The sequence below is a fragment of the Delphinapterus leucas genome, chromosome 21 (genome assembly GCF_059928025.1).
Source record: "Delphinapterus leucas isolate spDelLeu-1000000601 "Yukka" chromosome 21, BTC_Dleu_Yukka2, whole genome shotgun sequence".
Taxonomy (NCBI): domain Eukaryota; kingdom Metazoa; phylum Chordata; class Mammalia; order Artiodactyla; family Monodontidae; genus Delphinapterus; species Delphinapterus leucas.
Genome location: NC_143149.1, coordinates 29,430,501 through 29,444,453, shown reverse-complemented (window position 1 = coordinate 29,444,453; position 13,953 = coordinate 29,430,501). Strand labels below are relative to the sequence as shown.

The following is a 13,953-nucleotide window of genomic DNA, read 5'->3' as shown; positions in this document are numbered from 1 at the left end:
CGAACAACATATAGGTTGTGGGGAATTTCAAACAAGTATACATATACAAGGACTTCCCTGGTGGTCCAGTGGTTAAGACTCCGCGCTTCCACTGCAGGGGGCACGGCTTCGATCCCTGGTCGGGGAACTAAGAGCCGGCATGCAGCAAGGCGCAGCCAAAAAAAAAAAAAAAAAGATTCTGATTCAAACAAGTATATACATAGTCACATAGGGCTCATAATCCAGTTAAAGGGAAAAGACCTGCCCTGACTCTGTAAGATGACTCCCAGGTACTCTCTCTCCTGAGCTCCCGTTCCTTCCCACCAGAGACATCTCCACCTGGAAACCCCGCAGGCACCTCAGACTTCTCCTGACCAAGACTGAACTCTGTACCTCACCTCATAAATCTGCTCTTAACACTCAGAATCGCCCGTCACCCAGAGTCACAGGCTTGACACACGGAGTCACTCTTGTTCTTCTCGTACAACCTGCGCATCTAAATGGTCACCAAGTGAATTTATTTTAAATATTAATTTATTTATTTATTTGGCTGTGTCGGGTCTTAGTTGCCGTGTCTTAGTTGCCGCGTGCGGGGTTCTCTCTAGTTTTGGCGCGGGCTCAAGAGTGTGAGGGCTCAGTAGTCTAGCGGCATGTGGGATCTTAGTTCCCCGACCAGGGATCAAACCCGTGTTCCCTGAACTGGAACAGCAGATTCTTAACCACTGGACAACCAGGGAAGTCCCACTAAATGAATTTTTAAATTTCAGAAACTTTTCACCAATCAGGGCTCCTTTCCACCCCCACTGCTTTGACTGTGGTCCTCGCCAGTCCCTGCTTGCATGACTACAACAATCTCTGAGCTTGATCCTCTGGCACCAACTTCCCCCCCTCCTAGGCCACCTCCCCCAGCCCACCAGAGTTTGTCTGCCGCTAACACCTTCCACCAGAATCAGTTCCGTGAACACCAAATCTTTACTAAAAGGAACCAGGCTGAATCAGGCAAAGCACAAGGGAAGACTGGGATGTTCTGTTGTTCCAGAAAGTAAGGAGAGTTCAAAGACTGAAGAGGGACATATCAAAAAGTGTCAGGAGTCAGCCGCGATGGGTCTACGCTGGTCAAATCTGAGCATCAGAAATCCAGAAATCCCATAATGGATATAAAAATCAGTGATTCTTAAAATTAAAAACAACAACAATGGTGGGGGGGAGGACTCTTCTTTACAGAAGAACTGTAAACCAGTAAATGTATTCTGTTTACAATGACCATTCTATTAACTCCTTCAGGCTAGGACAGTCAATGGCTGCTACAACCACTGCTTCAAAGGATAAATTACTTAATAATTACAAAGAAAAAGGGGTCGCTTTACAATGGAAACATCAAGTAGTTAAATTCAGGACGACTAATAAATAACCTCTTAACCCAAGTGGTCAAATTTAGGATCACTAATAATAAAACAAAGCAATATCTTATGTCTCCTGATGTGATAAACACACACTATCTACATAATATTCTTGCCAAAAATGTTTAACCCGAACCTAATCATAAGGAAATAATCAGATAAATGCAAATTGAGGAGCATCATGGCAAATAACGGTCTAGGCTCTTCAAAATTTCAAATGTTATAGCAGACTAAAATAACAAAGTAAAATAAAGGAACTATTCTAGAGATAAAAGAGACATTACAACTAAATTTAATGTGTGATCCTTGATCAGGTCCTGGATAGAAGAAAAAGCTATGACGGATATTATTTAGACAATAAAAATACTGAGAAAATATACACTCAATACACAAAAATATAATCTGTATATATAAGATAGTTGTATTGCATCAACATTAAGCTTTTTCAGTATGATCGCTGTACTGTGGTTATGAGAGAATATTGGGTAAAGTGTAATATCTACAATTTAGTCTCACATGAGCTTAGGGGGAATATATAGATATGGGGAGATAAAGCAAACACAGCAAAATGGTAACAGCTAGCAAATCTAGATAAAGAATAAACAGATGTTCATTGTACTATTTGAATTTTTCTATATATTTGAAAAATTCAGAATAACAATTTAGAGGAAAAAATAAGAGGCAAACCTAATCACAGCACACCTCTATTTAAATGCATTCTTTTTAATGCAGGAAAAAAGGTTGAGGGGGGGTGAGGCATGGGGAGGGGACCCGCTGCTGACTCCTCCGGCTTACAGGATTAAGTCTAACCTCTCTGTTTAGTAGAAAAGGCCCTGGTCAGTCTGATCCTGAATATATTCGTCTCACTAAATACCCTACACCAACCAGTGTCTTTCTTTTTCTTTTTTTTTTTTTTTTGGGCCTGGCCGCACGGCTTGCAGGATCTTAACTCCTCAACCAGGGATCGAACCCGTGCTCCCTGCAGTGGAAGCGTGGCCCCTGCAGTGGAAGCTCCAAGTCCTAACCACTGGACGGCCAGGGAATTCCCCAACCAGTGTCTTTCAAACTGAAGGCTGCAATCAATTAGTAGGCTATAAAATCAATTTTGTAGGTGAATACTAGCGTTGTCTAGAATAGAAAATATCGGCACGCAGAGGGAAAAGATCAGAGGGGGCCTCAGTTTTAAATGAGAGCGGGTACATATGCGTGTATAACAGGTCACAGCGTAAACTTCAAAGTTATAAAATTTACTTAAGTCATATTTTGTTACCGTGAGTCACAGTAGGAAAGACTCACGGACGGGCTGATCATCTAATTCTGAGTCCTGACTTTAGTCATGCGGTTTTCCAGTTTAACAATAAAGGATGAATCTTTTTAATAAACTGGCCTTTTCCCCTGACAAAATCTGTGATTGGCATCCATAAAAACAGCTCAAACTAAGCTGAGAAGGTTCACCTCAAGGTCTGATTATTAACTGTGGGACAGACAGTTGTTTGCTTCTATAAAGCCAATCAAAACTATTTAAGGATTTATGTTTCTTTTTTTTTTAAATACACTCTTTTTTAATATAAGGATTCATCCTTCTAATAGCTAAGCCAATGACACAATGAGCACACACTAGGAAGTCAGTAAATCACATGAAATGAGAACAAAGTAACCACTGAATTAGTCATATATTCATAAAAATTCGGGGGAAAGAACTTATTGTTAGACTGTACAGTTGACCCTTGAACAACTCTGGGATTAGGGGCACCGCCTGTCTACACAGTCAAAAATCCTCACGTAGGTTTACAGTCAGCCCTCTGTATTCGTGGTTCTACATCCAAGGATTCAATCAACCTTGAAATGTGTAGTACTGTAGGATGTACTTAGTGAAAAAAAACTGCATATAAATGGACCAGTGAAGTTCAAACCCATGCTGTTCAAGGGTCCACTGTATTTAGAAGTTCCTCCTGATTCTTTGGCATAATTGCAATTACAATAATTCTATCTCTACCTTATCTTTGGAGAACATGGTTTTCGGATGTTCATCCTGTGTTCGGGACTGCCAGGTTAGGTTGGCCAAAGCACTAAGGCACATTTCTTTCAAGTCTATAAAAACAAAAAGGAAGAAAAAGTTACCTGTAGTAATATATCCCTGTTACCAAAAGAATATTCAACTAGGTGGTCCACAGATTAACAACCACAGCAGCAAAGAATAGAGTCATCATTTGATCTGAAATGGACAATAGCAATTATTCAGAGCTAAGCCCCAAGGTAACTTCTACCAGCTACCAAGCAAAGGTTTCCTGATTCGGCTGAGCCCAAATCCCTTTTCTTTGCCAGCTAACCAGAGGACAGTCACTTTGCAGTACTCCGGAGTTTGTCCTTACTTGCTTGCTTCCGGAGGAAGTAGGTATTCCCACTATGATGGCATACATTGCAGTGGAAACTGTAGTTGGTCATGAAAGGTAGACAGGATCTGGAGAACAGCCAAATTGTGCAAATTAGTGAAGTTCTGAACACACACTTATGAGAAGTAAATCAACGGGGATCCTCTCCCTCAGTGAAAGTTACATAATAACGCTAATGTATTAATATACTCTTAAAACTTAAAAAGGTCACCAAGGGAATTCCCTGGCGGTCCAGTGGTTAGGGTTCCACGCTTCCATTGCAGGGGGCACAGGTTCAGTCTCTGGTCAGGGAACTAAAATCCCACATGCTGCGCAGCAGGGTCAAAAAAAAAGGTCACCAAAACAGGGCTCATATTTTTACAAATACCTGGATTTTTCTGTCACAAAAATTTAGTAAAACATTATCCACTATAGTTGATAATTCGGCATCTGCAAGGTTCTGACCTGAGCCCTATCCAAGCTAGTTTATTATAGTTTGTAAGCACCTAAAAGAGTATACCAGGCGACTTGTGGAAGACGACAAAGTAGTCTCTTTAAATATCTTTACATTTAAATATCTGTATTTATATTATATTCAAGTATCTTTGTAAAGTGCCAATACCATTGTTGGAAAGGGCAGACAGGTATAAAAAGATTAATTTTAAAATGTAAATAATTATTCAAGAACAACACAGAAGTCACAAAACATGACTTGCCTCATTACCAAGTGAATCCTACAGATGACAGTTAGTCTTATTTAAGAGTTTAAAGGACCCAAGGAGTAACTTCAGATTTAAGAGTTAGGGAAGATTTTTTGAGGACACAAATTAGGATTTGGAAAGATGAGTTGGTCTTCTTTGCTACAGGCAAACTGTTTTGTGTAGAGATGAGAAAGTGCAAACTAGGAGGCCAAGGGGCAAACTGGTGTACACAAGTTTGGCCAGGGGAGGGGAGTTGTCGGGGGTATGGTAAAAGATAAGGTTTGAAAGGTAAGAAGTACAAGAGGCCTTACATGCCCGTGGAAGTAGATCTTCTCTGTGGGTAACAGGAACATCCTGAAGGGGAAGCCACCTTGTGAAAGCAGTAAGTTTAGTGATAGGATGGGTCTGAAGGGAAGAAGAGATTAGAAACGGGAATACGGAAGAAGCTTCTGTAGCCGTTCCAGCAGAAGGTTAAAAAAAAAAAAAAAAGCCCTCACCTCGAGTGAAACAATAAAAATGGAAAGGACAAGCAAGTGCACAAGAAGAAAAAAATTGGTCAAGCTTGGTAGCTGATTTGATGGGGGCGGGCATGAAATAAAAGGAGTCCTAACCACTAAGACTGCTTGTATCATAGAGGAAATCTCCTAAGAGGTGAGCTGGGGCCAAGAGAAGGCCTGTTTGAAGGCAGAGAGGAAGAAACTGGTGGAGGGAGAGACTGAGGGCTAACAGGAACCATGCATTAGAGAAGTGTGGTGGCTGTACTGGGTGGCTGGAAAAGTATAGGGAGAGCTTGGTCCTGAAAAGGAGAAAGTAAAAGAAAAACAAAAGACTGGTTTAAGTTGGAAGAGAAGAAATCAAAATAAAGGAAGGTTTATCTTGGACTTTGCTGAAACTGGTTTAAGGTATCCTTAAAGAGATGTTCCCAAATGTGTGTCTACTGCCACCACTCAAGGAATTAAGAAATATCCTTAGGACTGTTAAGATCGAGTTCCCTTACCTTTAGCTCTCTCTAGAGCCCCTTCCATTAAACAGTCCATTGTGATAAGCTCACTTACAGAAGAGATAGGCAGGTATATAGTTACCCAATTCAAATACAATCAGGTGTTTAGAGCAGCCTTTTTCATACCCTGCTAGCTCACTCACTTCCTCCATCTCAGCCATAAACAATAATCTGTCCCACCTGCTGGGTTTTAGGTATAACTTCTCAAATTCAGGTACAAACTGGTCTCTACCAAACCTCTGAACTGTGGTTTGATTCATTGCTGGATTGTTCCACATTATCACTCTGATAAATTTCCTTTCCTAGACCTTGTTTATCCAAATTCTCCTTGGCAAAAGTGGCCCAATTTTAGGTCTTTTCTAACTGACCAGCTTATATATTTTCCCTATAGGTCTTTCTACCAAGATCACTTCTTCCTGATCCTTCAGTAATTTTCTTTCTTTTTTAAACATTCTATCCTTGCTCACCAGTCACATATTAATCAGAACATTAGTATTTCTTTAACTTTTTAACTAGAAAGCAGTTATCAAATTATAAAGGAAGGTTATTTCTTCACAAACCCATCCAAGGGGGATTAATTTCAGAATTGACATCGCAACCCTATTCTGAGACAGTCTTATCTAAATTTATTTGTATAATACGGACCATAAAGAACACCCCAGAGAGGGCAGCAGTATAGTTATTTCCATAGACAGTGAGTCAGTAATGCTGCCTTTCTAGCTGTTGACCAAATACTCAGAATAAGTAAAGGCGCCTTTCATTCTCAATCGTTCATAAAATGATTTTAATTCACTAGAAGAGGTGTAAAGACTGGAAATTGGTTTTGCTGAGGAGAGAATTCAGGACACCTAAAGGGAGTGAATTAGAAACCAAAAGGAAAAAAAGGATGGCTCAGGCATGAAGAGGACTGGCCATCTCAAATTTTTGACATCAGGCTTTTTCCACTACATACACCAACCCTTTCCCCCAAATCCACAATACCCAATACAAGGTTTAAATGACATTGTCTCAAATCTGTTTATTTAATGCTTTGTAATTACATGGTTTGTCTCCCGTCCAGGCCCTAAGTGCAAACACAGGGATAATAACTATCATTATACCTGTTAAGGGCTTGCCCTTAGTAAAGAGAAGACATGCTTAGGCTATTAAAACAATTCCTGATTCAAAGCCTACTACTCACTGAACAGGGATCAGGAGACACAGGAAACACTACGCATTTACGTTTGCCTACACACTGACTATTCAACTGTTGGACGTGTTGAGATCTAACATTTACAAAGTGATTCTTACAAAGTCTACGAAAAATACTCACGAGGTATCTATGCCAAAGGTGTCTGCTGTGAACCATTTGGTACATATCCCACACTGCAGCTCCACCTCTCCCAACTGGCGACCATTCTCTTCATCCACGGAGCCCGCCTGAGTATCCATCACCTCTGAAGTATCCCCAGCACCTTCCTGTGTCCACAGAACCATGAGAGAATCAAGTTAGTTGACCTGACTGTATTTTTGATTCGCTTAAAAACTTTAAAAACCAACCCCATTTTGCTTTGCAAACATCCAAAAGAAATACTTACTAGCATATCCTTTCCATTAGAGGATTCTGTCTCCAAGCCACCACTTACATCAACTGAGTTTGCATCCCTGTAAAATAAAGAAAGCACTCAGAAAGAAGAATTTTCAAGAGAATACACCTGAAAACGCCTATTCCCAAAGATGATGGTCAAAGTACAGCTGAACTTCACTCCTACTTTTTTCAGCAAAGACTGTTCTTAGACTGGATGTCCAGCATTAGGAAGAATGCAGCCAAGATAAACCCAAGCCCATGGCGCATCAAGGAAACCTAATCGGCCCTTACAGACAAGTCTACAGGGGATGGAACTGGTCCTGGGGGAGGTTCGAAGAGATGCAGCTTTTCCGCTCTGTTTTCAGAGGGACCATTACTTCCACCAGTCTGGCAGCGCAAAGTGGTTTCCTCTCTGGGATTTTTGAAGGGTTCCTGCTAGAAAGTGACCTATCAGCACCCTGCTGGTGTGCAAGGGCCGGGAGGTAGGAGGAGAAACTTGGCCTAAAAGGTGCGAAAGAGGCGTAGCCTGAGATACAGTTCAGAGGGGACAGGCCAAGCGGCGAGCGGGACTAAGGTCCGGGAGACAGCCGGGCGAGCGGCTGACCGCAGGGCCTGGGTTCGGAAGGGGCGGGCCGGAGGGCTCCCAGGAGCCGCGGGATTCCGAGAGGGGCGGGCCTCTCTCCCCTCCCCCCTCGTCCCCCTCCCTCCCTCCGTCCTCGGGCTGCAGGACGTCTCACCCGCTTTCGGCCTCTCCAGAGCCAGGCTCCGCGGCTGGAGCAGCAGACGTCCCCTCCCCGGCCGGAGCGGCTGCTACCGCTACTACCGGCTTCGTTTCCCCTTCTTCTGCCGGTGTTGCATTTGCAGCCACTGCCGGGCCGGGTCCTGCATTCACTCCCGGGCCGGGCACGGTTCCCGCCGCCGCCATCACTGCCGCCTCCCAGACTTCTCGCGAGAATACTGTCTGCGTCTCGCGCGAGTTGCTCACTGGCCCTCTAACCTTCAAATAGTAAAGATTCTCAGTGAGTACACCGCCTGCCAAGGGAAGGCGCGCTCTAAGCCCGCCTTAAGGTCGGGAGGGCAGACAGAGGTGGGCGGGGCCTCGGGGCTGGGTAGCTACAGACCGAGCCACGTGAAGGCGGAGGAGGTGAGATTACTCGTTGGATTTCCTCTAGGACTCACTTCATTTCAGGGTGGACGCTGCGCATTTTCGTGACCGGGACGAAATCACCGCGCAGATGAGGCGCCTTGAGAGCGCTGGCAGCCTAGAGGCTTTGAAGGCTGTGATGTGCATTGCAGACTTTCCTCACCGTTAGACGTGGGAAACGTCTTCCCGCCCCAGAAGTAGTTTGTTGTCCTGCCCTCTTGATCTGCCACTTTGAGCAGGTTTCCTAGTGGCGTCTAGAGATGGGCGGCTTAATTTTGTGACTTTAAAATTAATTGAAAATTTAAATCAAAAAAGTAATTGGGGAATTCCGTGGTTAGGATTCGGCGCTTTCACCGTGGAGGCCCAGGTTTAATCCCTGGTCAGGGAACTGAGATACCGCAAGCCGCACAACACGGCCAAAACAAAACAACAACAAAAAAAGTAATTGGTAAGAGATCACCATGTGATTTGGCATAGAACTTTGAAGTCGTTGAAAGAATTGAGTTGAACTGATTTCTAAATGGGAATCTGCTTGTTTATGTAAACAGAGGTTGTCAGCTCTTGTATCTATAAACACGAAAAATAGGAATAGAATTGATGCTGAACCTGTCTCATTCTAGCAGTAGCGATATTCATGGATATATGGATTAACTGAAAATCTAATCCTCAGTCTCATTAAGAATTGCATCTCTAATACAATTTTAATTTTTATCTTTAGTAATCAAAATGTATACTATGTTTATTCGATCAGTTGTATACTGATAATTGACTGAAGAAATATTTTAACACTAGAGATTTATGGTCACAGAAAGTATATAAAAATTTAATTTCAACTTTTATACATATTTTTATTGCAGAGAAGTATTTAGCCTTTAGTAAAAAAAAAGATATATACACATATGTATTAATTACCTATATATTTTTATATGTGGGTGCATATATATATGTTCCATTTTATCTTATGAAGGAAGAAGAACGGAAATAAGATGATGTAAAATTTCCAGCTATTAAAGAAATCTTGTTCATGTATTTTTTGTTTTTTTTAAGTATACTCTTCAGTGGTTTTTATTTATTTATTTTGCTTTTTAAGATTTTTTTTTTTAATGTGGACCTTTTTTTTTTTTTAAGTCTTTATCGAATTTGTTACGATATTGCTTCTTCTTAGGTTTTGGTTTTCTGGCCGCAAGGCATGTGGGATCTTAGGTCCCGGACCAGGGATTGAACCCGCACCCCCTGCATTGGAAGGCAAAGTCTTACACTGGACCTCCAAGGAAGTCCCTGTTTTGGGGGGTTTTCTTGGCGGTACCGCATGGCTTGTGGGATCTTAGTTCCCTGATCAGGGATTGAACCCAGGCCCTGGCAGTGGAAGTGCCAAGTCCTAACCACTGGACTGCCAGGGAATTCCCTATATCTTTTTTTTTTTTTTTAATGCCAGTAGTGACACACTAAATCGATTTGATGACCCAAATTTGAAAAACACTGGTATAGCATTGTTTTCAAAGGGCAGTGGTCTGGGGATTGAACCCTGGACAGCATCTGCATTTTAAATGAAAGTCATGAACGATCTGAAACCAAGTCCCCCTAAAACCGAGTTCCCTTACTCAATTTATGATTAATCTCTCTATCCAAAACTTCATTCCCTTTCTTGTCCCCTCTGAGCTCAATTCCTTGTTTACTGAACAGTAATCAACCAGAGTCAGATGATTAAAATTGCTGTGGTCAATAACATCGTTAATGTACTAAAATTGCTATTATAGACATCACCATTAACGTACAAACTCAGATTGTTTCTCCAGGGCAAGATGAGCTAATAGACCCTGGCCACAGAATGTAAACCAGAGACAGTCTGACTCTCGAAACTATGATTAAGAACCAGTGTTCTTTTTTTTTGCGGTACACGGGCCTCTCACTGTTGTGGCCCCAGACGCGCAGGCTCAGCGGCCATGGCTCACGGGCCCAGCCGCTCTGCGGCATGTGGGATCCTCCCGGGCCGGGGCACGAACCCGCATCCCCTGCATCGGCAGGCGGACTCTCAACCACTGCGCCACCAGGGAAGCCCAGAACCAGTGTTCTTAATCAAAATGTGAAATGTCACAAGACGGTGTTTAATCCCAGCCTCTTTGGTCTTCCCCTTTAAAACACCCCAGACTCAAAGACCAAGTTGGAGAGTGGATCTGCAGCTTGTCTCCCACTCCCTCATTTGGTGCCCTGCAATAAATGCTGTATTTTCCTTCACCACATCCTGGTGTTGGTAGATTGAATTTGCTTCACGTTTGGCCAGCAGACCTAAGTTTAGTTTGGTAACATTCATTTTAAAAGTCCTAAATGATTTCAATGGAGTAATAGAGTGGTGGGGGCAGAATTCACATTGCAATGGATTGAGAAGCGAATAGAGGGCTGGAAGTAGAAATAGCTGTGTAGACAAATCTTCCCACCTTTTCCTTTTACCTCTATAAAGAGAAAACCTGAGTCAATAGGGCAACATCTGCTAAATTTGCTAGTCTGTTGCATGATGTCTTGATGTCTCATGGCAGAAAGAATTCAGTGAGAAACAAAGTGATAGGTAAGAAGTGGATTTATTTAGAGAGAAACACACTCCACAGACAGAGTGTGGGCCATGTCAGAAGGCGAGAGCGGCCCCCAGGGTACAGGGTTGTCAGTTATAGGGGTGGGTAATTTCATAGGCTTATGAAAGGGAGGACTATTCCAAGTATTTTGGGGAAGGGGCGGATATTTCCAGGAATCGGGCCACCGCCCCCTTTTTGACCTTTATGGTTGGCCTTGGAACTGTCATGGCACCCGTGGGTGTGTTACGATGAGTCTATTCAGAAGCTCAAGGTCTAGTGGAAGTCAACTTGTCCGCCATCTTGGACCTGTTCTAATTAGTTTATGTCGTGTCCCTGGGCTATGTCATTCTTTTAAAGATTGTGCCCTGCCCCCTTCTCTCCTGTTTCAGTTCCAGCAAGGAACCAGAACCTGTGCCATCAACATCCGGCATGAGTGAAATTGCAGCTTGCCCTCTGTTTCCTATTGCTGATGACCCTGCAGCTCTACCATCTCTCACCTCCACTCCCTCCTCCAGTCAGTAACTCTTCTTTTTTTTAAAATAAATTTATTTATTTTATGTATTTATTTTTGGCTGTGTTGGGTCTTCGTTGCTGCACGCAGGCTTTCTCTAGTTGCATTGAGCAGGGGCTGCTCTTTGTTCCGGTGTGCGGGCTTCTCACTGCGGTGGCTTCTCTTGTTGCCGAGCGTGGGCTCTAGGCCCGCGGGCTTCAGTAGTTGGGGCTCGCGGACTTAGCTGCTCCGTGGCATGTGGGATCTTCCCGGACCAGGGCTCGAACCCATGTCCCCTGCATCGGCAGGCAGATCCTTAACCACTGTGCCACCAGGGAAGCCCCTCAGTAACTCTTCTTGTCTGTTCATTCAGTGCCAGCCCCTGTGTGCCAGCTGTGGTACTGGACTACTGTACTTTTCAAGGTACTGTGCTATAAGATTAAACATGTTTTCTTTATTTTTTGTTTGTTTTTTATGTATTATTTGTGTGAAAAGTATTATAAACCTATTACAGTACAGCACTATATAGATGATTGTGTTAGTTGGGTACCTAGGCTAACTTTGTTGGACTTATGAACAAATTGGACTTACGAATGCAGTCTCAAATGGAACTTGTTCATATGTAGGGGACTTACTGTAATAATGATCTTAAGGGAACAAAAGGACAAACTTAACAGGCAAGAGAATTAACAATGGCAAAGATAACAAATCAGTTGTAAAGACTCCCAGTTCTACTTCAATGGTAAGGACTAGCCTAAAGCACTGTCTTGAGCTGTTTTGCAGAATTTAAATCCCTCTTCAAGTGCTCAATCACCAGATCAACTGGAACCTAAGGGGTGATGATGTTGACCTTTTCTGACCCTCCTGACTTCAATCAACTAAAGCTTGGACTGTCCACTGCTCAAGCCCCTTCATGAACATGCACGTACCCTTAGGTTAAAACTTTCCCAATTTTGCTGTTTGGAAACACTACTTTGAGAAGGATCCCTGGTGTTCTCTTTACTTGATACAAGTAATAAATCCTTCCTTCTTCTTATCTTTGGCTTGGTTATATCTTATGGCTCGACATCCACCAAGAGGAGACCCAGTTTTCAGGTAACACCAGGACAGGTTTTTTTGTTTTGTTTTATTTTATTTTATTTTATTTTTTTTTGCGGTATGCGGGCCTCTCACTGCTGTGGCCTCTCGCGTTGCGGAGCACAGGCTCCGGACGCACAGGCTCAGCGGCCGTGGCTCACGGGCCCAGCCGCTCCGCAGCATGTGGGATCCTCCCGGACCGGGGCACGAACCCATGTCCCCTGCATCGGCAGGCGGACTCTCAACCACTGCGCCACCAGGGAAGCCCTGTTTTGTTTTATTTTTGTTTTTGTTTTGGCCGCGTGGCTTGTGGGATCTCAGTTCCCCAACCAGGGATTGAACCCGGGCCCCAGCAGTGAAAACCTGGAATCCTAACCATTAGGCCACCAGGGAACTCCCAGGACAGGTATTAAAGTGAACTAACCTACTGAAACCTAGTCCCCCAAAACCGAGTTCCCCTGCCGAGTTTATGGTTAACCTCTGTATCCAGAACTTTATTCCCTCCCTTTCTTGTCTTGTACCTGTTCCCCTAAAGATTGAGGAGCATCAGAGAAAAGGGGGATTGAAACTGCCAGGGTACAAAAGCCCTTCCCTCCCCCCCCCCCCCGCTTCTTTTTTTTTTTTTTTTTTTGGCTGTGCTGCGTGGCTTAGCCAGATTTTCATTCCCGACCAGGGATCAAACCCGTGCCCCCTGCAGGGGAAGGGGAAGCGCAAGGTCCTAACCACTGGACCACCAGGAAATTCCCCTCCCCCACTTCTTTTTGTAGGAAAAGGCTTTAGTCTCCTCCACCTTCCCTGAGTTCCAAAGACCACATTCAAGCAGTTATTAATTAGAGAAGTGAAGGAATGCAGAAGCAAAGGAAAAGCAGTCAAAAACAACAGTTCTGCCATGAAACAGAGTCCTAGTTCCTCCTCAAGGTATATACATCACAATCTGAAACAGATCTTTGGGTTGTTTTATAGGAACTAAGACCTCCCCCAACCCCACCACCCAGGTGGAGGATGGTGACTACTTGCTGAGACCCCAGACTGGTTGGAACCAGAAAGTTGATGATTGACATTCCTGGAACACCACTGTTACCTCACCACCACCCAATTAGGAGAAAGTGACACACCCTGCAGCCATCACCCCAGACGTTGCCTTTAAAAACTCTTCCCTGAAAACCATCTGGGAGTTTGGGTCTTCTGAGCACAAGCTGCCCATTCTTGCTGGGCCCTGCAATAAACCTTTCTCTGCTCCAAACGCTGATGTTTTTGGTTTGTATGGCCTCACTGTGTGTTGGGTACATGAACTTGGGTTCAACAACACTACTTCTGTCACCTTTTGAGCAGAGAAAAAATGGTCCAGACCCTTAAGGAACTGAGGATTTTCTTCTCATTTAAAAAGAAAACAGAGATACATGTGAACTGAACTGGATTCTAATTCTGCAGAAACTGACCCAAATCTGTGTCCATTTTACATCTCTGTGTCAGCACCTACACTCACCTCTTGCATGAATATTTTCTTGCTGTTCCCTCAGAAATGAATGAAGCTTTCCAGAAATTCCTACCACTTAACAACCCACTATTAGATCTGCCTCCTCCCAGGAGCCTGCCCTTAGTAAAATATAGTCATCCCTTGGAATCAGGGGGATTGGCTCCAGGGCCCCTGAGAAA

General features: G+C 43.5%; 1 protein-coding gene and 1 long non-coding RNA gene across 5 annotated transcripts in view; one reads left to right on the top strand and one right to left on the bottom strand.

The window, feature by feature from the left end:
• The window catches only part of ASH2L (ASH2 like, histone lysine methyltransferase complex subunit), a 27,627-nt gene extending 19,644 nt beyond the window's left edge, over positions 1 to 7,983 (bottom strand). Inside the window, exons 1-5 of one of the 2 annotated variants that reach the window (XM_022571211.3) lie at positions 7,757 to 7,983; positions 7,030 to 7,096; positions 6,765 to 6,916; positions 3,752 to 3,840; positions 3,376 to 3,470 (exon numbers count right to left, since the gene is read on the bottom strand). In XM_022571211.3, the coding sequence (XP_022426919.1) occupies positions 3,376 to 3,470; positions 3,752 to 3,840; positions 6,765 to 6,916; positions 7,030 to 7,096; positions 7,757 to 7,944 (591 nt within the window). In that variant the 5' untranslated portion in view covers positions 7,945 to 7,983. The remainder of the gene's footprint in view (positions 1 to 3,375; positions 3,471 to 3,751; positions 3,841 to 6,764; positions 6,917 to 7,029; positions 7,097 to 7,756) is intronic. The other variant, XM_022571212.3, reaches the window with a different exon arrangement.
• Positions 7,338 to 13,953, top strand: LOC111173516 (uncharacterized). 3 transcript variants are annotated; one of them, XR_016391177.1, is made up of 3 exons: positions 7,338 to 8,038; positions 11,120 to 11,244; positions 11,594 to 13,953. It is a non-coding gene; the product is annotated as an uncharacterized LOC111173516 (long non-coding RNA). The 3 variants fall into 3 exon arrangements; XR_016391179.1 differs by lacking the exon at positions 7,338 to 8,038 and adding an exon at positions 8,084 to 8,163; XR_016391178.1 differs by lacking the exon at positions 7,338 to 8,038 and adding an exon at positions 8,170 to 8,611.